This window comes from Ascaphus truei, chromosome 9, assembly GCF_040206685.1.
Source record: "Ascaphus truei isolate aAscTru1 chromosome 9, aAscTru1.hap1, whole genome shotgun sequence".
In the NCBI taxonomy this organism is placed as follows: domain Eukaryota; kingdom Metazoa; phylum Chordata; class Amphibia; order Anura; family Ascaphidae; genus Ascaphus; species Ascaphus truei.
The window spans coordinates 56,579,826-56,604,192 of NC_134491.1; the positions used below are offsets into that span (position 1 = coordinate 56,579,826).

General features: G+C 42.3%; 1 protein-coding gene across 1 annotated transcript in view; it reads right to left on the reverse strand.

Moving 5' to 3' along the window:
• EXOC3L4 (exocyst complex component 3 like 4) overlaps window positions 1–19,917 on the reverse strand; it is a 34,554-nt gene extending 14,637 nt beyond the window's left edge. Inside the window, exons 1-7 of the mRNA XM_075615013.1 lie at window positions 19,755–19,917; window positions 17,537–18,095; window positions 15,768–16,422; window positions 10,359–10,476; window positions 8,530–8,658; window positions 4,873–4,973; window positions 2,269–2,364 (exon numbers count right to left, since the gene is read on the reverse strand). Of these exons, the coding sequence (XP_075471128.1) occupies window positions 2,269–2,364; window positions 4,873–4,973; window positions 8,530–8,658; window positions 10,359–10,476; window positions 15,768–16,422; window positions 17,537–18,068 (1,631 nt within the window). The 5' untranslated portion in view covers window positions 18,069–18,095; window positions 19,755–19,917. The remainder of the gene's footprint in view (window positions 1–2,268; window positions 2,365–4,872; window positions 4,974–8,529; window positions 8,659–10,358; window positions 10,477–15,767; window positions 16,423–17,536; window positions 18,096–19,754) is intronic.
• Window positions 19,918–24,367: the final 4,450 nt, after the last annotated feature.

Below are 24,367 nucleotides of genomic sequence, written 5' to 3' on the forward strand. Positions count from 1 at the left end.
AGAAGGCTTCTGTAATTACCATAAAACATTCACCCCATATTTTCCCAAGACTGTTCTTGTGCATCCCTTGGGTAAGAAGAGAGAAAGTTCTCCTTCTGACCTATCAATATTCAAAGACCTGCAGTGCATACAGTACAGTACTGCAGATGCCTGACATTCTGATATATCCTCTGGTGGTTCTTGACCTAGATACACTTACAGGCAACAAGAAAATAATCTGGGACATTCTATCCTTAATGTATGTGTAGGGCATGTCTGACCATCTCCTCTATATATGTATAAATTGGGCAGCTCAGATATATATATATATATATATATATATATATATATATACACACACACACACACACACACACACACACACACACACACACACACACACACACACACACACACACACACACACACATTGGTGTATATTACCTATGCAACATTTCATAAGGAAAATAATAATCGTCTGCTCTCTTTGCCATTTTCATATATTCATCTATATTCTGAAACCTTTTGGTCTATGAAATGTATTTGAATCATTGAAGGTAAATGGGGAACACAAAGAAGGTTCATTTGGTAATTTTCAACTAAGATGATTGATGGTCCCACCACTTACCTATGAGAATCATTATGCGAGTTAGTGATGTTTCGGAGTCTATGGAATTTATTCCATAGGCTATGATGCTACATCACTGGAGAATATTGTATTATCATTCATTTGACGGGAGCTGCAAGTGAATTAATTGTTGTATTAACTCTGCAGCTTTGCACACTGGTTAGCAATGAAGTCAATATTTGATAATTACATTATGGCGCCTTGTGTTCTAAGTGCCGCTAGCGGGTTTTTTTGGCGCCCGAAAATCTCATTATGCATTGCGCGTGTAAGCACCTACTGTATGAACTAACTGGAAATTTCTCAATCTGCGCCAAGAATTGTTTTTTTTTGCCACACAGAAATGTATTGCGCTCGGCGTTCAGATGTAAATGGTATGTACAAAAGCGTGTTTCTGTGTTCCCAAAAAAGAGAAAGTGCATACAAATCATCCATGAATTTTAACCTGGCGTAAACCCTAACAGGTCTACGCAGAATTATTTTGCTGTGTATCAACCAAAAAGGTACTTGATGCAGCACAATGTTCTATTAGAAAGGTTAACCAAATGCATTGCCACCGTAGGGCTTTTATAAATAATACTACACTAACTACTTATAAATACAAATACACATCATTCTTTTTCATTTAAATTGTATCAATCAGCTATTCAACATGACACAATGCGTCCAAATTAATTTCACACAACAAACTATGCGCGATAACTATTAAGCCTTAATACATATGATGTACATTTGATGTAGGCTTGTTCTACTTGTTGGCACTAAAATTGTGTGGCACAAATAAATTAAAATGAGGTCTTAGCTAAAATGAGCTACAATATCTTCTCGCTCGTGTAAAATAAAAGTTGAACATTTTATTATAGTTATCCACCTCCCTTATAACACAGGCTGTATTATAGAAACAGCAGCAGCAGAAAGCCCAGCAGCACTTAAGGCTTGGATAAATCTCCTTGTCATTATTTCCGTCTGCAATCTTGAGGTTATAACATATTCATATTGTATTTACACATCGTCACCTATTTAGCTGTCATAGAAGCCAGAGATTAGTCACGAGCATTTTCAGTTGTTTGGTTGTGCCATCTGGTGGGCATTCTTTGATACACAGTAGAAACAGGGTAGTAATTTTGGTCCCATTAGTGTACAGTAAATAAAATTACCACTGGTGGTGCAGTTGCATGTCTCAGACAAGTCTGCAACCCTGTCTTTCCCCAATATCGGTTAGCTAACAGTGATTCCCCTGCAGCCAGGGATTCTGGGTAATGACATAATAATAATTGTGTGTGTGTGTGGGGATTTATTGTATTTTGAAGGGTGGGAAGTGTGTGTGTGGCCAGGGGGTAGGTGAAATGATTGTGATGAGTGCGTTTGAGGGAGCGGGATTGAGTGATAGCAGAGGGGTGAGAGAGAGGGGGAGTCAGAAATACATGAGGAGAGCGATATGAATAGAGGTGGGTATGAGCAAGAAGGTGCAAAATATGGGGGGGGGGAGGAGCTTGCAAGGCCAGCGAGAAACTGGGGGGGCCCCCGATGGAAACTCTAGTCCTGGGCCCCGTGAAAGCTGTCAGTGGGCCGGCATACAGAGTACAAATCAATCGGTTTAATCGAGATTTAAAAGTCTTTTGTCTTCCACATTTACTCACAAAACTGGTCTTTAATTCTCTTACCTTAATTTAATGAAGCTATTCACGTAGATGACGAAATATTGAACAAATAAGGCAGTGAATCTTCTATTGGACCAGTCCTTTACTGCACTTTCTAGGCTAGGAAGAAGACAGATAACTATTAATTACAATACACTAATCACTGATTTACCGCATTCTAAATCAGGGGTGCGCAATATTTTTGGTTTTGCTCGCCCCCCCCCCCCCCTACCTTTTCTCCGGCATCAGCAGCATAATTTGACATCACGACGTCATGTGACTTCGCGTGCCTTTTGACCCTGCAGCGTCATTTGACTCTGCGTTGTCATGGCGACACATCGACAGAAGCCGCCGGAGAGCAGGTAATGGCATACAGAGGCATACAGAGGCCTCACACGCTCCCCCGGCATTTTATTTAAATGTTGTGGGGAAGAGCATGGGGACTCTGAAAGCACCTCGCCCCCCCTCCAGAAAATGCCATAACCCCCCAGTTTGCATGCCGCTGGTCTAAATAAACAAAGATAGATGACCTGGACGCCAGCAAAGTATATTTAGTATTTTATAGCAGTAAGGTATCTTTCAGCAGCAGAAGAATGGCATCATCAATTCCAATTTTCAGATTCAAAGTCACAGAGAAAGGTAGAAGGGGGATGAGTGGGCGATATTAGTGGGTGATATATGACAGCCACCTGGACTGAGAGAGGAGAGAAGAGCTGGGCAGTATGAGCTTCAAAGAAAGAAAAATAAAGAGAGACATAGAAAGGGACCGGTAGCAGCAGAGAGGAGAAAGCCTAAACTCCACCTCTGGGCAAAGCAGCTTCCAGTGCAGAGTCAGGACGAGAGAGACCAGTTTCAGGTGCAGAGGAACTGAGCATTCCCAAGGGCAGAACAGAAAGGGGAGGTAGGTAGGAGATGGATATGAGATTCGAGTGGTTAGTACCACAAGGAGGGCAAGAAGAAAGGGAAGTACGAGGGCAGATCAGGTCGAGGTTAGACAGTCCAGGTTTGGGAGAGATATCCCCAGAGCCAAGAAGGACAAGCATGCAATGAAATGGGCGGTGTAAGGAGGATTTGTAAGTGTGTCTCTCACTTCAGGGTGTATTGCTGCATGGTAAAGGAGTGTTCCTGTAGGAAGTGAGATGAAGAACACAGAGATATGGAGAAGAAAGCAGAGATGGAAATATATACATGGAAGTAGCAGTGCAGAGGAGGGTAGAAGTACAGTTTGGACAGAAGTGGTGTGAGAGCAAACAGAAAGAATAGCAGAGTATTGCGTGTAGTGCAAAGCGTGTTGACGTAAGGTAAGGGGTTTGGCAGAGGATAAGGTAGTGGCAAACAGCAAGACGTGAAGGGCTAATGGGAGTAGCAAGAAAATGATAGTGTTCTTAAACATTGATTGAGCAGATGTTGTTTTGTTGCACTAAATATAACTCCCGGTCACTTCGAAATAGAATAGGACCATTACTGTTCCCGGAGGTATGTATCCTCAATATACAGGCTTAGACCTGGTTTGATCCCATCCATAGGAAGCTAAACACACACCTGATTAATGGAGCAATCCATGCAATATCCTCCATGGGTGTTTTTTCTAAATATACACCAGTTCTGTAGTATTAGATAATACTTACTGCATTTTTATTTAATACCATTTTTAATGGAGTTTTATTATACTGAGCATCCTTGGATTTCTATAGCAGGCTTTAGTACACTTCCCCAGCTGTGCAAGATATTTGCAACATTTCTCAGTTTGTGATAATTCGTTGCCAATATTCCCAGAAGTTTGAGCTGCAAACTGCAACAATAGATAATATTACCTTAGTAATATAAAGATACATTGTGGCTGCTGAGTTACACTAACTAAAGGATTGATTTGAAACTAAAAGGCAGCCATTTAGTGAACCCTGGAAAGCAGGAACTTTGCTGATCGATCACGGGAAAACAAAATCAATTGTCAGCTCAGGTAATTAGTTTTCAATAAAGGTAATCAAAGGCTGCATATATTAAAACAAAACATTTAAAAATAAAATAAAAAATGTAAGTGCAGCGCGGACTGCCTTTTTAAAGCACCAGAGTGGAGCCAGACTTTAACATCCCAATTACAAAAGGGGTTCAGGTAATTGAGAGAAGGTGTACTGTAGCCTTGCCCAGGGTTAAGACAAGCATACCTCCATTTTAATTTTTTTACAGAAGATACTAGCCAGTGAAGTTACTAAGTTTAAATCTCCCTCCTGGAGAAAAATAATGGCTGTCAAATCTCTGGACAATGAGTCGCAGCTCCCTGTTACACGGCCATTCCAATTTTCTTTTAAAAACCTGGAAGTCATTCCAGTAAGTTCATCAATAACCATCTTGGCAACTAGGGAGCCCCTGAGGCTGAAAATAGCCATGTTCCGCCCTGGAGGACCCCCCCCCCCCCCAGTTACGACCCTGTAGTTTGTATGGGGGGATTGCTATTTTAAGTAGCAATGGAGCCATAATGTAACATGCCAGTTACATGAAGGTAATTGAGAGAATAAATATATTTTATTTTCTCGTGAGCTGTGTTAAGATAAGTGAATTCACGGTTCAGGAACCTCAATAATTCGGACGTTATTTGTAACTTCTCAAAAGAGTTTATAAATCACAAACTTTGAAGCGAAGATGCCCAGTTCCACAATGCAAGCCTGGAACGAGCAGGTTTCTAAATCTTCGGAAAGTTTTGCTGACTGTCTTACGTGTTGTCCAATCATCTTAAAAATAGGATAACTACAGTTAGCATTTATACAAAATGTGTGCAGAAAAAGGGAAAACATACATTTTTGTAGAAGCTAGCGCCCTGTTAACGCGTCTATTTTTTCTTGCAGTCAAGGAGTTCACGTATACAGATGTAGCTAGACTAACTGTTCGCACTGCCGGCGGAAGTTGGGGTATCCTGACCCCAGCTGGAGATCTCTCGTGCGGGGGGTCCCATTCAGAATGGACCCCACGCAGGCAGCCACGGCGTGTATGGTCATTGGAGCCGCCACGCTTTGCTTTTGTTCACGCCGCTCCAGGGGCAAGGAGGCTGGCTACATCTGTATGTCCCGTTCATTAAATGTGTTCCAGGACCCTTTGCACAAAATTACATGTTCATTGTAGGAGAGACATACACAGTCTTGGTAAACTCAAAACCCAAACTCACCACATTTTGTGTGTGTGTGTGTGTGTGTGTGTGTGTGTGTGTGTGTGTGTGTGTGTGTGTGTGTGTGTGTGTGTGTGTGTGTGTGTGTGTGTGTGTATATATATATATATATATATTTGTATTATTTGGAGTGCTACTGGGTTTGTGACCAAAATGTGTACAACAAGAGACAAAAAGCCTCCAATACTACATCCAATTTAACAGATTATTTAGTACATTAATATGTATTTTATCTATATTCTTCATCAATATGGGTCATTTAATTCAATACTTTGGCCAGAATATTTAAGCCTACAACCACGTCACGGTAAACCCATTTTTAGTAGCTCCTATACTACTAATATTATACTGTTTTATGCATTTCTTCATAACAGAACATATATGATTTATGCAGGGTCTATTTAAGAAGCACTATATGTGCTATGTATGAGCTAAGTGGCGAAAAACCAGAAGTGCCCTAATAATTATAGTGAAAAAAAATCTACAAAAAGAGTGCAAAAAAACCCCCAACCCACATTATATATATATATATATATATATATATATATATATATATATACACACATAAACCTTCCATGCCACATGGTTTTAACCAGTCTAGCGGAAGAAATACATACTGTAAGACAGTATAATATTGGTAGTGTAGGACCTACTAAAATGGATTTACTGTCGCTTTTTCCTCCGCAATATAACAAAGATACGCCCTTTCCTCTGTTGCTCGACTGCTAAAACTCTGACTCAGGCCCTCATTCTCTCCCGTCTTGATTACTGTAACCTCCTGCTGTCCGGCCTTCCTGCCTCTCACCTGTCTCCCCTACAATCTATCCTAAATGCTGCTGCCAGAATCACTCTACTCTTTCCTAGATCTGTCTCAGCATCTCCCCTCCTGAAATCCCTCTCCTGGCTTCCAATCAAACCCCACATCTCACACTCCATTCTTCTCCTCACTTTTAAAGCTTTACACTCTTCTGCCCCTCCTTACATCTCAGCCCTAATTTCTCGCTATGCACCACCCCGACTCTTGCGTTCTGCTCAAGGATGTCTTCTTTCTACCCCCTTTTTATCTAAAGCCCTCTCCTGCCTTAAACCTTTTTCACTGACTGCCCCTCACCTCTGGAATGCCCTTCCCCTCAATACCCGACTAGCACCCTCTCTATCCACCTTTAAGACCCACCTTAAGACACACTTTCTTAAAGAAGCATACGAATAGCACTGTGAACATTCTGAACATGATACATAAAGCTTGGCCCCCTGCAGACGCACTTACCAGAACTCCCTCCTACTGTCTCTGTACGTTCTCCCTACCTACCAATTAGATTGTAAGCTCCTCGGGGCAGGGACTCCTCTTCCTTAATGTTATGTTTATGTCTAAAGCACTTATTCCCATGATCTGTTATTTATATTATCTGTTATTTATTCGATTACCACATGCATTACTACTGTGAAGCGCTATGTACATTAATGGCGCTATATAAATAAAGACATACAATACAATACAATACTGTTGTAGGCTTCAAATACTTTGACCAAAATACATACCGTATTAATGTACTAAATAATTTTTTGATGTTGGATGTGCATTGGGGCCTTTTTGTCTCTTGTTATTACAGGAGGGATCTGCGTTCATTAAACCGCAGGACTGCGTGAGTCAACCATATTTGAAGTGGCATTTTTAAAATCCGAGATTTTCTTTTGTCTCCACTAATTAGCAGCACTTTGTGGGGTGGTATATCAATCAGCTATTGTCATTTTATTGTAACATTCATTGAAATGCAAATTGATCTGAAATTGCTCTTTCGTAATGCCCACATTTATCACCAGGCACACGCTGCTCATGGTGACTGCAAAACACAACCTACAGTAAGGCTCGTGACTCACGATTCTGCAAGAACGCAACAACATCTCCATTTGGAGTCTTGTTTGACAGAGCACCAGCTCAAATAATATTTCTAGATCACCTTAATAATGTAGATTAAGGGCAGCGATACAAAATGAATACAGTAGCTTGGATCAGGAGTGGCCAACACCAGTCCTCAAGGGCCACCAACAGCTTCAGCACAGTCTTCGACGGAGCCACTGATTGAGCCGCCTGTGCTGAAGCAGGGATATCCTTTAAACCTGACCTGTTGGTGGCCCTTGAGGACTGGCGTTGGCTACTCCTGATCCAAGCTACTGTATACATTTTGTATCACTGCTGTTAATCCACATTTTTTTACGCCGTGTACTGCCAAAGAGGACATCAAATGAATGAACCTGTGTTTTGTGATACGCTAGGCAGGAAGTTACCAAATATTGTTATAGTGACAATTCTACTCTTCAAAGAAAAACATACCATTTTTAAATGAAATGATCCAACCACGTTCTTAAAGCTGCAATACAAGCCGACCATTGTTTTATTTATTTTTTATTATAAATACTTAGGATTGAAGCAGGGAGTCAGCAGAGCTGCACCCTGTTAATTTCATCCCTGGGGACCCTCTGCTTCCAGAGATACTTACCTCCGTAGAGGGTGCCGGAAGCTGCTCGGCTAGCAGGGATCACGTAATGGCGCCTTTCAAAGCTCCCGCGCCCTGCGGGCCAATAGGAAGCCGTGACATCATTGCTGCAGCTTCCTATTGGCTCGTGACACAGGAGCTTTAAAAAGCAGAGGGATACCGGCACCCCCTTCGGAGGTTAGTATTTCTGGAAGCAGGGGGTCCCCGGAGCTGAATTTGACGGGTTACACCTCTGGAAATCCCCTGCTTCAAACATCTGTATAAAAAAAACTTTGCATAAAAAACATCAATGGCTTGGTTTGCTCCATTAAATGATAAACTTCTATATAAAGTTATGATAAACCAGATTAGAGAGTTACATAGTAGCTGAGGTTGGAAAAAAAAGGACACATGATCATCAAGTTCAAGCTATGTTAAATTCAGATTATATATAGAAATATCAAAAGTTGTTTATTTAAACATGTATGACCTACCACAGCAATTCTATTTGTATACACACAGGACAAGCGGGACGGAGTCCCAATATATATTTTTAAGGATTCAGTGAATTTGCAATACATTTGTAAAGTGTTTAGCAGTTCTACCGTAAACCCACTGGAATAGATAAATACAAAGTGTCATTGTACTCGCCTCCACAATGTCAATATAGATGGATGGCTGACAGCAGTCCTGCAATATCTCTTTTTCAGGCTCCTCTTCTCCTTCCCATTTTTGTTTCTCTATTTGTAGTATATTGGTCAAATATTTCTTAATTGTCTCCTTAATTCAAGTTTTAAAAAAATAAATGTCAGAACGGAATAAAGCATATTGCACAAAACAATGATGTAAATTAGGCTGAGAAAACGTACGGGTGATCAATGGTCACAAGAAGTGAACAGCGACTTGAGGTGCGGCGCCACTTTTTGCTCGTGTTTGCTGAGATAAGAAATATGCAAGAAAAATATAATATGAGAAGGTAAAAAAGTGGCGTGGAATGAGGTGAAAAATGTCCTGTACATCGGTTGCCAAGGGCATGCGCAGAACAAGGGTTGCGCGTGACCAACGGAAGTTGCGCATGCGCAGAAGGGGGGAATTGCCGGTTTGCGCATGTGCACACACTGAAAATCGGTGGTTCCGCTTTCCGGCGATTTTCGCTTTGTGGCGGGCCCTTAGAACGGAACCCAGCGCACTCCTGTATAAGCTAAATAAACCCCAGTTTAGGGCAGAGGTGGCCAACTCCAGTTCTCAAGGGCCACAACGATGTCAGGTCTTAATGACGGAGCCACTGATTGAGCCACCTGTGCTGAAGCAGGGATATCCTGAAAAACTGACCTTGTGGTGGCCCTTGAATACTGGAGTTGGCCACCCCTGGCTTAAGACGTTGCAATTTAAGAGGCCTCCAAATACTAAAACCTTTTTTTTCAAATACCTAGAATATATTTGAGGCCCCCCCCCCCCCCGTAAATCCAGATGCTGATGCTGATCATAACCTTATTGGAGAAATAACTCCGTTCCATCTCTATATCATGGAAAAGTATCCAGATAAAGATTTTTTTTGTCAAGTCTCATCGTCCAGGATAAGATTTGCGTCGCTTTCCCCTATGCTGAAGCAAGATTGGGTCCATTTAGAAGTTTGATGATAACCAAATGCTCAGGAGAAAAGTCCTTTTCGAGGCTAAAAAGGATAATAAATTAGCTAAGAACGACCACGCGGCAATAAACGTTTCCTGCCCTTAGCATGACCTTTGATGATATCATCGATAAATCAGTTTTTTTTAGTAAGTTTATGATCAAATTATTTTCTGTCATGAAAAGTCTGCCTAAGTAGCTATTCAAATAAAAATCTCATTTGAATTAATCTTTTATATATATATATATATATATATATATATATATATATACTGTGGGCTCTCCATTCATTTTTGTTCACACTGATACACATACACACCCTTTCTTCACTTGCTTTCAGTAACCTTTTGACACCTCTAGCCATAAAACACATCCACACCGGGGGAAGGAACAGCACAGATAACATTCCAAGAGACACTGTTTTTAAGTATACCTTTTGCTTCATTCATTGTAACATCGCCGGAAGAAGAGATCAGTGTATCTCGAAAGCTCGCACAAATAAAAGCATTTCGTTAGCCACAGAACAGTATCATCTATTTATTTTTTGATTATTGAAGCTCGGCTAACACGGTACTGATACCTATATATATATATAGGGGCCTCATCTTTATCCTAGCTTAGGGTCTCAGCTTTGATACATCGGTGCAAAGATTTGCAAGATAAAAATTATATTTGTGTTGATTTTGATCCAAAATTGCCTTGATACCTCCCCCCTTATAGTTTACAGACTAATATAAATGTGTTTTTCTGACATTGCGAGGAAATGTAAGGTCATTGTTGTTATACATTCCAGGCAGTGCCATTAATCAGTCCCGCATATTTACCTGTAGGAGTCGTGCAGAAGTTCTTACCTGCAAAGCAGTGCTGTAATCACTTTTTAGTTTCCTGAGATCTTCGTCGTCTAACAAAGGAGGAAGGCTGGCAATGTTAACTTCGGGTTTGAGATCGGGGTTATCCATAAAAGTATCACTGAAACAGAAATGAGCAATTTATTCCAATGCACAAAACAGTAACTGTGTTTAAAATACAGTCCAGGCTAGAAAACTAACAGGTGAGCTATAAATTAACAAACAGATTTATTGATTGTATTCAAACATATACTGTGGCGATGTGGCTACGGAGTAACTTACAAGGTTATTGGTTTAAATCTTGCCCTGTTCTGTGTGGGTCATTAAAAGACTTGGTAATCAGTACTTCAATGTTCAGGCTGCTTAATGCAGAAGGTTGACATTTATGGGAGATGACTGTTAAAAGGGAATTTGTAAGTTAAAAAGCAACACGTGTACCCACATTTACTAAGTGGTAAGCCTTATAGCATCTAAGCCAGTGTTTTTTAAACCTTTTTTTGTTAAGGAACCCTATAATTATATTGTGAAATTCTGCGGAACCGCGATGCTCTCTTATAGTGCGTCTGAGATCAGACGCATTGTAAGGAACCCCAACCCTCTGTAATAGCGTGTCTGAGATCAGATGCATTGTAAGGAACCCCAACCCTCTCTAATAGCGCATCTGAGATCCAATGCATTGTACGGAACCCCAACCCTCTCTAATAGCGCGTCTGAGATCCAATGCATTGTAGATTCTTTGGTATTTGGTACAATTTTCAAATGACCTGAAAATGACAGGAAACCCTTTAGGGATGCCCGGGGAACCCAGGGGTTCCTTGCAACCCCTGTTGAAAACACTGATCTGAGTGGGTATTAGGCGAAGTACCATTTAGTGAAAGCACAGCAAAGTTGCATGCCCTTCTGATCGGAATGGGACATTTTGCCACGGCCGGACAAAAACTCAACTGGCGTTCCACCGCCGGGACACTTCACCACAGGCCAGCTCGCCATGGGACACTTCGCCGTGATGTCTGGTCCGCCGTGCATCCTACCCAACAAGCCAAGCCAGGTCTGCCGCTCCAATAACTGCATATTTAAATGTCCCGCATGGGTCTGCTACATACTCGGGAGATTTAAAGATGGCGCGTCAGAGCGGCTTGTCTAGGCAGTGTAGCGGGCCCATGTGGAACATTTAAACATCCTGTTGTCAGAGCTGGCAGTCGGGCGTGGCAGACCTGGCTTGTCGGGTGCGTGGAGCGGGCATCGCAGCGAAGTGTCCTGTGGCAAAATGTATCTGCGGCAAAGTGTCCCAGGGGCGGAACGCCGGTGGCATTTTAGTCGCGGCCACATGGCCACGGGGCGAAACATCCTAGACCGTGATAGAGAGGTTTCAGTGGGAGACAAGTTAAAGTTGTGAAATATCGCACTGTAACGCTGATTTGGTGACGTTCTGAGACCAGATCAGGAAGCAATGGGAAACACTATAAATTAGTGACTATGAAACTTGCCTCGAATAAATATTAGGGCAAAATCGGAGGTTAGGTTCAAAGCAATGCATTCCAGACCCCAATGGCTGTAAGGGAGGTGTAATGTTTTTAGTACATTTTCAGATTTACTCAGAACATCCCAATATCAAAATGGAAACTATATTGCTTTCAACAAATCAGCTACATTATTCCCTTTTATCAGATAGCTGAAGCAGTTGCAAGATATGTTGCTATGGAGACTTTTCAGGGTAATGCTGAGGCTATGAAACAAAAGGTGCACATGGAAGGGAACGTCACCAATGAGGGAACTACACTTCCAAGGTTATTTTATGTACCTTAGTTACAGTATAGCACTGCTAAATGTTCGTTCACTGTGGTACGTCATAAATATCAAACGCCCCAGTGTTTTTTATTATGGGCATAGAAAAAGTACATAAAGCAGCATTCCACATTCAGCACCCTTCTATTCCCCTCAGAAACATGGGAGTATGAAGCGATACGGGTGTAATTGTTCACACACTTCCAAACTCAGAAGACCTCTTCCATGGAGAGAACCAAAGAACGGATCTGGGCCAATAAATACAGCCTCTTACCACGACTTCCTGCCATTAAGACCTCTGACCACCATTAGAGAAACAAGTACTGTGGGGAAGGGGTCTGCAAATGTGGTGGCTACGTCTGTAGGTAATTACTGTGAGACCCGTGGCAGGTGGGGCAAAAATATGTGGCTAAGACTATGTAGCCCCCTGTAAACAGCACAGGCTATACCTATCTTCCTTCTACTGTGGTAAGTCCTGTTAAGATCAGGCACCAGTAATCATCATGGCTTTTCCCCCTTCATAGCCCTATCCTGAGTGGTAGACGCAGGCCTGGACTCTGCTGCAGGCGTGAGCAAGAGGGGAGGCTGGGCTGACATCACGAGGGGCGGGGCTAGCTCTATATTTAGCAGCCAACTCTGGTGAGTAGAGTTAGAGTTGATAGTGATATCGAGAGGCTGGAGTTGCAGGTTAGTTATGCCGGGAGTATGCAGTTCAGTTAGTATGCCGTGAGTTGAAGAATCCTGCGGATCAGTCCGAGGAGTTGGAGGAGACCACGGTCTCCCCTGCGCAGAGTGCAGAAGAGAGAGAGAGAGGAGCGGAAAGATTCAGCGTCCTTTAGTAGAGCTGATAGAATTATAGACTTGGTGGACCAATGCCCTCACCCCACTGCCAGGGGTGATGGGGAGAATCCAAGACCCACCGCAAGGCTAACCTCGGGGGTGGGCCACGGGGTATTGAAGCCCTAGACCAGACCATCTTGCCGGAGGAGCGACTTGGAGGGAAGAAGAGGAGGAATTATATGGGTGGAAGGCGAGTGGCCTAATAACCCGTCCTGGCTATTGTTGTTGCGGCTGCTGGAAGCCACTATCGTTGGGATATTGCTGCTCTGTCAATAAAAGAGACTATTCGTTATTATCAAAGACTGTGTGTGACTTGGAAAGTATTACCCTGGGACCCAAGGGGTTCTTCTATACATATTCCTGGGAGTAAAGAAGATGGAGGCGCTGCACCACTAAGAGATCATGGAGGCTACCACCCCAGAAGCCCGGTCCTGGCTCCCCCACAACATCGCGGGAAGCTCAGGCCCTCCTGTTCCTCACAGGTACGCACGACACCGCATGTAATCTGCCCCCATGCACCCTAGACACCAACGTAGAGTCTGTGGGAAGGGGGGAAGCAGGGTTACAACTACATGAAATGACACTGCCTATTATATTGTAAGGCATGTCTTACATAAAGTGTACAGAGATATCGCTATGCAGTGTAATCTACCTGAAGAAGAACCCTGGGATATTTGGAATCTTGTGCACTGTTACCATTCATTGGACCAAGATAAGACATGTTATCATGCTACATACTTTCCCACTTTATTTGAGATCTAGTTTTCTCTCCTGATCATAAACAACTATTTTAATGCACTGTGTTCCATCCCAGGCAATATTTAGCACATTGTTATTTTCTGAGTCATACTAGCTAAGGAGTTATTGTTCTATATATTAAGTACATGTGTAGTAAATAGGTGATATATTTTATTTATTTATTTATTTATAAAATATTTTACCAGGAAGTAATACATTGAGAGTTACCTCTCGTTTTCAAGTATGTCCTGGGCACAGAGTAAAACAAATAATACATGGTTACAAATACAGTTACATAAATGAACAAGGTATACATTTATATACAAGACATTGCATGCACAGTTAAATCTGTATAGATATATATATACTTAGTTAATTTATGGTGGGTAAATAAAGTGACAAAAACCCTCCACAGCAAAGCATATAGCAAATGGAAATATTCCTGTATGCTCATTTGCATGTCTTAGGCAGGTCTGCAACCCCGCCTTTCACCATTATCACCCAGCACACAGCACTTCCACTGCAGCAAGGGATTCTGGGAAATGACATGCAAATGGTCACACAGTGTCACCTTTTGCTTCAAAACCATTGACACTGGTAACATCAACCCAGGAAAAGTGATTCAAGGCGGCAAAGAGCCATTAGGCAGCTGTTCCAAATCAATGAGCTGCAGTGACTGAGATTATTACCACCCCGTGCTGCTTTGCTGCCCTCTAAATGCCTATAGCTGGGGTTCTCAACTCCAGTCCTCAAGACTCCCCACGTGGTTAGGTTTTGAGGATATTTCTGTAAGGGTTCCAGTCCAAGCTTTGGCTGGAACCCGCCCTTACCTGGCTGATGTGGACATTTTGATTACTGTAGCTTGCTATATTGGCTGCACCTGTTCAAGGGCTTATATAGCAGCCAGTGACTTCCAGCCCCTGCCTGAGCATTGTATGTGTATACCTTTGTTCCTGGCCACCTGGGCTCCAGTTGCTGAGCCTTCCCTGTGTTCCTGGGCACATTGAGTTCTAGTTGCGGAGCCTTCCCTGTTCCTGAGCCTTCCCCATTGCTTGCCTATTGCTGTGGCTAGCCTGTTCATTTGTAATCCCTGTTGCTGACCCCAGACCATGACCCCGACCTCGCTGCCGGCCGCCTGGACTTTGCACCACTATCGCTAGCCCTGACCTCCTGCCTGCTTACCAACTACAGATACTCATAAAGGACTCTGGTCGGTTAACTTGCATCCCTACCTCAGCACTGCGGGTCCGTTTCCTGATCGGAGATGAGCACCATCACAATTTCTGCTTCAGTGCAGGTGGCTCATTCAGTTCCAGCTTCAGCACAGGGTGCTCAATCAATCCCTGCTTTAGCACAGGTGGCTCAATCAGAGGCTCAGTTGAAGACTGAGTGCTGAAGCTGGGATATCCTAATAGCCTAACCTGTTGGGGGGTCTTGAGGACCACTGGCCTACAGGGTAAAAGTTCTTATCTTCACCAACTTCTCAAAGTGGCATCTTCCTTCTATGTAAGATGTCATATAGGTGGCTCTTTAATGCTACAAAGCATTAAGATTCTTCTGTGTTTCTTATGTATGAGGCCAAACATTGGTTGGACTTCACCAAGAGCTGTACAGTGTTGTTCAATTGGGGAAGAACGTAATAGTAGCATGCAAGTGGTCTAGGACAACCCAAAAAGCAGGAGTTCCTGGGATCGGGGTTCTGGAAAAATGGTCAATCTCATTGTTTGAGGGTGTTGGGCTTTAGGCCCTTGAACGTGCCCAACGTTAATATATGGAACTGCCACTAACAACATTATTTCTTTATCACTACGTCACTGAAATATAAAAATGGAGGGGTTCCAAAATGGATTAAGATAAAAACGAAGGCAATGTTAATTAAATCATATCCATGTTTAATAAATATACAGTATAATCTGTGCGGATCCGGTGTATTCCTTTTTAAATTACATCCTGTCCCTTCATGAATGCTGAGGTTAACATGTTAGTGCTGTTATAACCAATGCTAGTCACATTGAGTACAATCATCAAGCTGCAGTACGACTGTCCTACCTTCTGTACGTATTCATAACCCAGTCAAGCAAGCCGTACAGTTGACTGAATTCCAAGCCTAGTGGCAAGATCTTACTCTTCAAGTGGGAAGACACAGCACTGTGAAAGCATCTGACATAGGTGCTACACACATCGTAGTCCTCGGGGTAGAGAGGCGTCAAGGAATTTTTAACTTTCAATAGATCCCTTGTAATATTCGTTTTAAGAGATTCTAAATACTCTGCAAGCCATGTCCTATTTTCTGTACGAGGGATGGGCACTGCACCAACTCTTTCCTTCATACTATCTTCTATGACTTTCTTCCATAATGGTTTCCAGTTCCTTGGTTTCCCAAGGAGGCGAGACTCCGAGTATGCTCCAGCCACTTGTGTAATTCTAGGGGCTGCAGCTTCTTCATTAATTACACACACCACACTGGCCATCAGTTTCTCATCTATGGGTGCTTGATCTAGTGAGTCTTTAACAATCGATGTTATCTCTGTGACTAGGCGTACATACAACAAATCCACATCCTTGACTCTTCTGGCGTACTCTGTGCCATTGCCTTTATAATAATTATTGTTATGTTCTTCCAGGAGTTTTTTTTCCATCAAATAAATGTTTCTAAATGCCATCTTAAGTTGTTTGTCAATAATCAGGTCACTTATTTGCAGCACTAAAAGAATAACATAGGAAAGCAATTTTGTGAGAATCAACATTGTTATTTTTAAAGGACATGGGACACTATTTCCTACATGGTATGCCACTATAATATTAAAAAAAATGCAAATTATTATATGATTTAATGTAATAGTCAAGGGAGTTACTTTGGAAATAGAAAAACTTGGTTTGTAATCCATTAAATATGACATTAATCACCACCATTCAAGAATTATTAATATAATATTATTCTTGAGGTGACAAAATGCATCACACGCCCATACCACAGGGACAACACGTTTTTGCTTAATTGTAGTCTTTCTTACAAATATATACTGTATATATTTTTTTTTCTCAGAACACACACACACAAACACACACACACACACACACACACACACACACACACACACACACACACACACACACACACACACACACACACACACACACACACACACACACACACACACACACACACTTTATGACAGTAAATCCGAAAAACTACAATTAAGCAGAAATCTGCTGCTGGGATCAAAAAAGTAAACGCAACCAGAGTTCCCCCAAAATGTATATGATATGAAATATGCTGACATTTATAAATATGCTGTAATAATTCACCCTTTTCTAGGAACATAAAAGCAGTGCCATCAATGAAGTGCAAAATATGTAACGTTTTTTTACCTATTGTATGTGAAACCACTGGCAGAGTTATATTTGGAAACTGAGTTTGGTTATAAATATTAAACATATGCAAACATTTCCTCACGTTCACGAACCATATGAAATTGGCTGTTTTGTGTGAAACATTTTGCAAAGCTTTCAAAGTTCATAAGTGGTTCACCAAGTACAGTAAAAGGCTTTTCCACCCAGAAATAGGGCTTTGAGAGAGAGAGAGCGTGAGATACCAGTTTTGTCGACGACCCATTGTGTATCCATACTGTAGGTACGTGTCCATGACATGGGCTCCATGTGGAGTATAAACGGCTCTATTGGGAGGTATATAAGTCAATGGATCCTCTTCAAAATGAGTCTCCCTCCCTCTATTATGCCCCAAGACGTATTTTAAGGGTTGGATGCTGTTTGAATATAGATTAGCTGGAAAAATTATCCTCTATCAGATCTCTTACCTGACAGTAGCTCATTATCGGCACAGGATGCCCCCACTTCTTCTCCTGCTGTGAAGACATCACAATCCTGGTTGGAGAGGACTTCAGTTTTCTTTTTAGCTTTAAAACTGCTTCTTATTTTGGCGGCAAGTGAACTGCCAGCATTGGCCAGCTCTTTCTTTTCTGGAGTACTATCACTTTCTGTTTGGTTTTCTGGCATCGATTTCCTCTTACCCTTTTTAAAACTCATTCCTAAAAAGCTTCCTTTTTGACTGCCTTTATATCCTGCGTTTCCTTGCTGACCTTGCAGGCTGGTGCTCTCATCTGGATGACCTTGTAGGGTTGTGCTGTCATCTGGATGACCTTGTAGGGTTGTGCTGTCATCTAGATGACCTTGTAGGGTTGTGCTGTCATCTGGATGACCTTGTAGGGTTGTGCTGTCATATGGATGACCTTGTAGGGTGGCGCACTCACCTGGGTCACCTTGAGCGCTGTTCTCCCTAGATCTCTCATGAGCTGCAGGCTTTGTTTTCTTTAAGTCTTGTTTCTCCATCCCTTATTACAGCAGTCTTATGTCTTCCTGCAAAACAATAAGGAATATAATACTATAATACACACAACAGTAACTTAATTAAAAATGAGGAAACCAGAGGAAATTACAGTTTCAATTAAACCAGTGCAGTGCTTAGAAGTAGTGGAAGTCGCATTAGTATGAATGGATGAATGAGAGGCTAGAGAAGGGGACAAACTTTTTAGTCTGCACCCCCCTGGCTGCTCTCTCCCCCTGCTCGCCCCCCCACCCTGTTCGCAAGCGGTTTCTGATGTCACAACTTCATTTGTCACCATGTTGACCAGGTAAGGGAGTTACAGAGGCCTTGCATGCTCCCCCGACATTTCATTTACATGCTTTGGGGAAGAGCGAGGGACTTCTGTAAGCGCCGCCCCCTCCTCCCCCCGAAAATGTTACGCCCCTCAATTTGCGCACACCAGGGCTGGACCATCTTATGTATATTTGTCATTAAAGCAGTGATAAGTAAAACAATAAGTCAAAGATCCGAGTTGTTATTCAGGGAGAGGAATACAAGTATCGTGGTGATAAACAACAAGCCAGTTAGCTGTTTAAACCTGAGGGTTAAGATTCAATATACTAGACCTACAAGGAATTTGTCGAAGGAGAAAAATAAGTAAAAAAAAAAAAAATGTAGGATGAGTGACTTCTTTCTGAAAAAGCCAATTACACTGACACGTTGTATAAAATGTTGTTTTTTGGACCATAGCTTGTGACTGTCCCTTTAATGAACATTATTTGCAGGAAGTTATTTTTCTCCCCCAGTTTGCACAAGCAACACAGCACGACTTATGGAAATTCCCTGGAACTCCCTGTTCAAAGTCAGGTTTGATTTCCTTGATCCTGTATTCCTAGTGCGGTTTCCTGGTAAAACAGAACACAAGATTGACAAATCAACCCCAGAATACCCGTGACTATATTCATCTTCAGAGGTTACACCTCAAATATTCAGTTGGCAATCTGCAAATATATGCGCACTGGTAGCCTGGAGCAAATCGACGTATAGTTTGGAGGACATTTAATATGTGCTTGATGATGCAAACAGAAGCTCGGCTGAGTTGAGTCACAGCAGATGTTAACCCTTTTGATTCAGACCTGCCAAAATTTTGTGAGTATAAAATAGGTACCACTGTTCGTCTACTCTTGCGAGACAGAGGTACTTCAAGCAATCCCTATGGACGTCCCATTACCTATGCAGCTTACCACACACTAAAAGCATCCTGTGTTATATGTACCGCTGGTCTTACAGGAGCCAAAAACATGCAGTGCACCTGCTATATAGGTGCAGTTGGAAGTTATGTTGATGCCAGCAGCGCAGCCACAGAATGGTAAAAAAGGGTTAACACGACACTACTAACAGGTAGCCATCAGGTGTGTGTGATACCAAGGAGAATCAGTGGCTCAGTGAGTAAAGACACTGGCTGGCGCTGGGTTTGGAGCAGGGGAACCAGGTTCAATTCCCGGTGTCGGCTCCTTGTGACCTTGGGCAACTCACCTTATCTCCCTGTGCCTCAGGCACCAAAAACATAGATTCTAAGCTCCATGGGGCAGGGACCTGTGCCTGCAAAATGTCTCTGTAAAGCACTATGTAAAACTAGCAGCGCTATACAAGAACATGCTATTATTATTATTATTATTATACACCGCAACTATGTTTTTCTTACTACTTACTGTGACGAAGAGAGTGCCCAGGAGCTCAGTACACTGCGGGCTGAAGCTGGAGAGAGGAATCTTGAAAGAGAATGAGCAGGCTGCTTTTAGAGAAGCTGCTCTCCCCTGTCTCTGAGATCCTGATCCGCAAATAGCAGCAGGTACAAAGGTAGAAGCAGCAGTGACACACCTGCTGCCAGGTGCTGGTGCTTTCACTTTCACTAATAGGAGGATTATTAGAGAGGGGGATGAACTGTCAAAATCCATTTCCCGGGCCTTCCCTTCAAAACCTGTTCCTCTGGGTAAAGTCCGTCGTCGTTTTAATCTTAATCCGCCATTGGATACAATCCGGGTGGATTTTTAGAAGCCGCACTCCGATTCCATATTGAATCCGACATCCGCACGGTGAATTGTTAAAATCTGCACTCTCCCCTCGGATTTCACCGAAATGCGGATTAATAACAATCTGACCGGGGATTATTAATCCGTCGTGCACTGTTAATGCTAAAAAAAACAAAACAATCCGGATTGGCCTTTTTGCGAGCGAACTGCGGAAATCCGCGAACAGAAGGAATCGGCGGATCCAAGGCGGATCCAAATCTACTCCAAAATCTCACCTATCTCTAGCCATAAAAGCATTGCCCTCTAAAGGAGAGTGGTGTAGGATATAGTTGCTATTTCTTTAATTAATTTGTAATATATTCAAAATATTTTTGGTCGGCAACTATGGTGTGCTGCCTTCAAGCGTTTTTGAGCACTATCAAAGACTGAGCCTCTCCCACCTGTGCTGAAGCAGGGATTGATTGAGCCACCTCTGCTGAAGCAGGGACTAATTGAGCTACCTCTGCTGAAGCAGGGATATCCTGAAAACCTGACCTGTTGGTGGGAGCTTGAGGACTGGAGTTGAGCACCCCTGTCTTAACCCCTTTACTTCCAGAAATCAATTAATTCATTAATTTGCTGCAAGAGGGTTCTGCAATTAGTCTTAAACTTTTCGGGTTTTGATTTGATTACATTGATTATTTCATTGGTTATATTATTATAATTTCATTGATATGATTTGTATTTAATTGTCAATTACTTTTTTATTTTATTTAGAAGGCATTGAAAATTGTCACTTTCTATAACTGTATTTTTTTGGTTATTCTTTTTTACAGTAAGTATATCCCTGCTTCCGCATAAGACTGAGCCACTGATTGAGCCACTTGGGCTTAAGCAGGGGTATCCCTAATGACTGGCTTGTTGGTGGCCCTTGAGGACTGGTGTTGGCCACTCCAGGATTAGATGTACACTGTGAGATTGTGTATTTTCTTGCATTTCTGATATATAGATATAGAAATACATAGAACATATGCAGGGCCACAGACAGATTTCCCGGGACCCAGGAATACAGTTCTGACCGCTCCCCCCCCCTCAAAAAAAAAAACTTTCCACCCCCAATGCAAAAAACTTCCAACCACCAAATACATGCCAAAAAAATCCCCACCCCTGCAAATATATACAACCTCCCCCCCCCAATACATACAAAACCCCATCTACCCAAAAAAAATATTAAAAGAAACAATACATATAAACCTCCCATGAATACATACACACATACTTACATATATATTGTGATGCCCACACCACGTTGCAGACTCTTTTAGTCCCAATTTAAGGTTGGAAACACTGTATTTATTTATATGGGGTTTATTTACAGGAAATAAATCATACACCAATAGGCCCACCGTCCCTTTAAGTCCAAACAAAACATAAAAATAACACATATTCCCTTTAGGGAAAGCTAACAACACAGTAGCTTTCGTCCTCACTACTTGGATGGCCAGCTAAGCTGGTTCCCACCCCCAAAACATGCCCTGACAAAGGCAACAATGTATACAGTCTCTGCAAATAATAATAAAGCGTTTGCTTATCTGTTAGTCCTTTAGAGCACATGTCCCCACTTCAGCACAGTCTCTCATCCTCCCATCCTTGGGGAAATCAGCCCCACATGAGCTCAGAGAAACTCTCCTCTGTAAATGCCAAGGACCGGACATCTCCACTTCAGCATGGTCTCATCCTTCCTTCCTAGGGGAACTCGGCCCCACGTGAGCTCAGAGAAACTCTCCTCTGTGTCACTCTCTTCTCTGTCCCCCTTCTCTGGGACCAGCAGTGTCAGTCTCTTGACACTTACCATGACATTGGTTAGCAGGCTTGGCATTATTTCATCAAAGGATGTAACAAAAAGTCCCCTTTATATAATATATATATATATATATATATATATATATATATATATATATATATATATATATATATATATAAAATGGAAATAGCCGTGTTAGTCCAGTTGCAATACTGCAGAATAAATGAGTTCTTCAGTATTAGGTGATACCTTTTTTATTTGGACTAACAATTTATGTCATAGGACAAGCTTTCGAGAGTTCTCCTCTCTTCCTCAGGTCGGCAATACTTGCCGACCTGAGGAAGAGAGAAGAACTCTTGAAAGCTTGTCCTATGACATAAATTGTTAGTCCAAATAAAAAAGGTATCACCTAATACTGAAGAACTCATTTATTCTGCACTATATATATACTGTATATATAAAACAATACATATAAAAAATACATATAAAACCCACCCAAATACATATAAAAAAAACCATATAAAACCCACCCAAAAACCCCAATGCATCTAAAAAAAATACCCCAGCGCATCTACAAAAGACTCCAACACATCTAAAAAAAGAGCTCAATCCATGAAGAAAAAAAAAATACATATAAAAAAACAACTCTCCCCAATACATATAAAAAATACCCCAACCCATATAAAAATACCCCTAAGCCCCCAAATACATTTAAAAATACCCCAAGCTCCCAATACATATACAAATACCCCCAAGCCACCCAATACATATAAAAATTCCCCCAAGCCCCCTAATACATATAAAAATTCCCCCAAGCCCTCCAATACATATAACAATACCCCAAGCCCCCAAATTCATATAAAAATTCCCCCAAGCCCCCCAATACATATAACAATACCCCAAGCCCCCAAATTCATATAAAAATTCCCCCAAGCCCCCCAATACATATAACAATACCTCTCAAGCTCCGCAATACATATAAAAATACAGACTTACCTTGGGTCAAGCCGGGTCCGCTGGCTGGGGGTGCCCGGCCGGCGCTGCTGAGTTTCCACTGCTGGCGCGTGCCGGGGCTCTGATGTCAGCGCGCGGGACGCCGGAAGCTGGGCCAAGCTTACTTCCGGCGTTCTGACATCAGAGCCCCGTCGCGTGCCGGCCGTAGAAGCTTGCGGCGTGGGACAGAGAGAGGAAAGGTCCTGCAGGCAGCTGAGAGCTGGGGCCCGCCCGCGACCGGCAGCAGGGCTTGGCCAGAGGTCGGGGGAAATTTGCAGCGCGAGCTGTTTGGACCCCCCCTTCCCCCAGCCAGCGGGCCCGGACACCAGCCCCAGCTGCCCCCCCCTCTCGGCGGCTCTGAATATATGTATATTTGCTGCGCTCTTCACTTGGATGTGCTTATCCTCCATCTGTGGCTTCATTCCCTTTGCTTGGGCTCCTGATGGCAGCATTTCATTGCAGTCAAATACAAAGGCGACTAACAGACAAACACTGAAGGAACATTACAGAATCATCATCAGTGCAACCACCTGCCATCCTTACGTGATAGACTTCATTTCATTTACATGCATTCATTGTATGTGTACAAGTATAAATATTGTGCACGCAATGGGAAGTCTGCCATACAGATTACTTGCACAAATAGCAGCTGTCCTTAGGTAACTTCACAAGCGGAATAATCAGGGGAGTCCATGGACCAGAGAGACGTTTAGTGGGAGACACACATATATATATATTACATGGAAATGATTAAGGTGTAATATTTATACATATGGGGGTGTAGGGGTGAGGGCAGATGTTTGATAGGAGTAGAAGGTTGTTGCTCAATGGCTTTATTAACGAGTCTTCAAATTTCAAGCAGCAGTACAAGCTGCCGTTTTGTTTTGTTTTTACATTTTTCCCCCCTCTTTAATATGTGCATCAATACAATCCACACAATAAGTAATTAGCTAAGTTGCAGATTGATCCGTTGTCCTGTGATAGATCGGTGAAGATTCGGCTCGGGAGATCACTAAATGGCTGTCAGTGCAGCAGAAGAGGACCAAAGATGCAAAGTTCAGGCAGTCACTAGATACAATTGGTGCACAGCTAGAGAGAGGGCAGGGTTCAAAAAGGGGTGTGCCGGAGCCTGTTTCAGAAGAGGAAGGGGATGTGACTTTGTAAACGGTTGCTATAGAAACAAAACACGCTTGTTACATTATAATACATTAAAATGTTATTCAGAGTTGTTTAAAAAAATGCTACAAGTATTTTCTCATAGTACATAACTGATTTATTTAAAAAAAAAACACACGTAGAATATTGCTTGGTCTGCAGCTTTCATATATATATCTTAATATATAAAATCGAAAGGTTGGTACTAGCTGCGGTGAATCTGATTGGTCCTCAGCCTCTGGCCAATCAGATTGGTGGGTCTGACGTCACCCAACTGCCACTCTCGTCCCCCTCGGCGCACCACACACACACACACACACACACACACACACACACACACACACACACACACACACACACA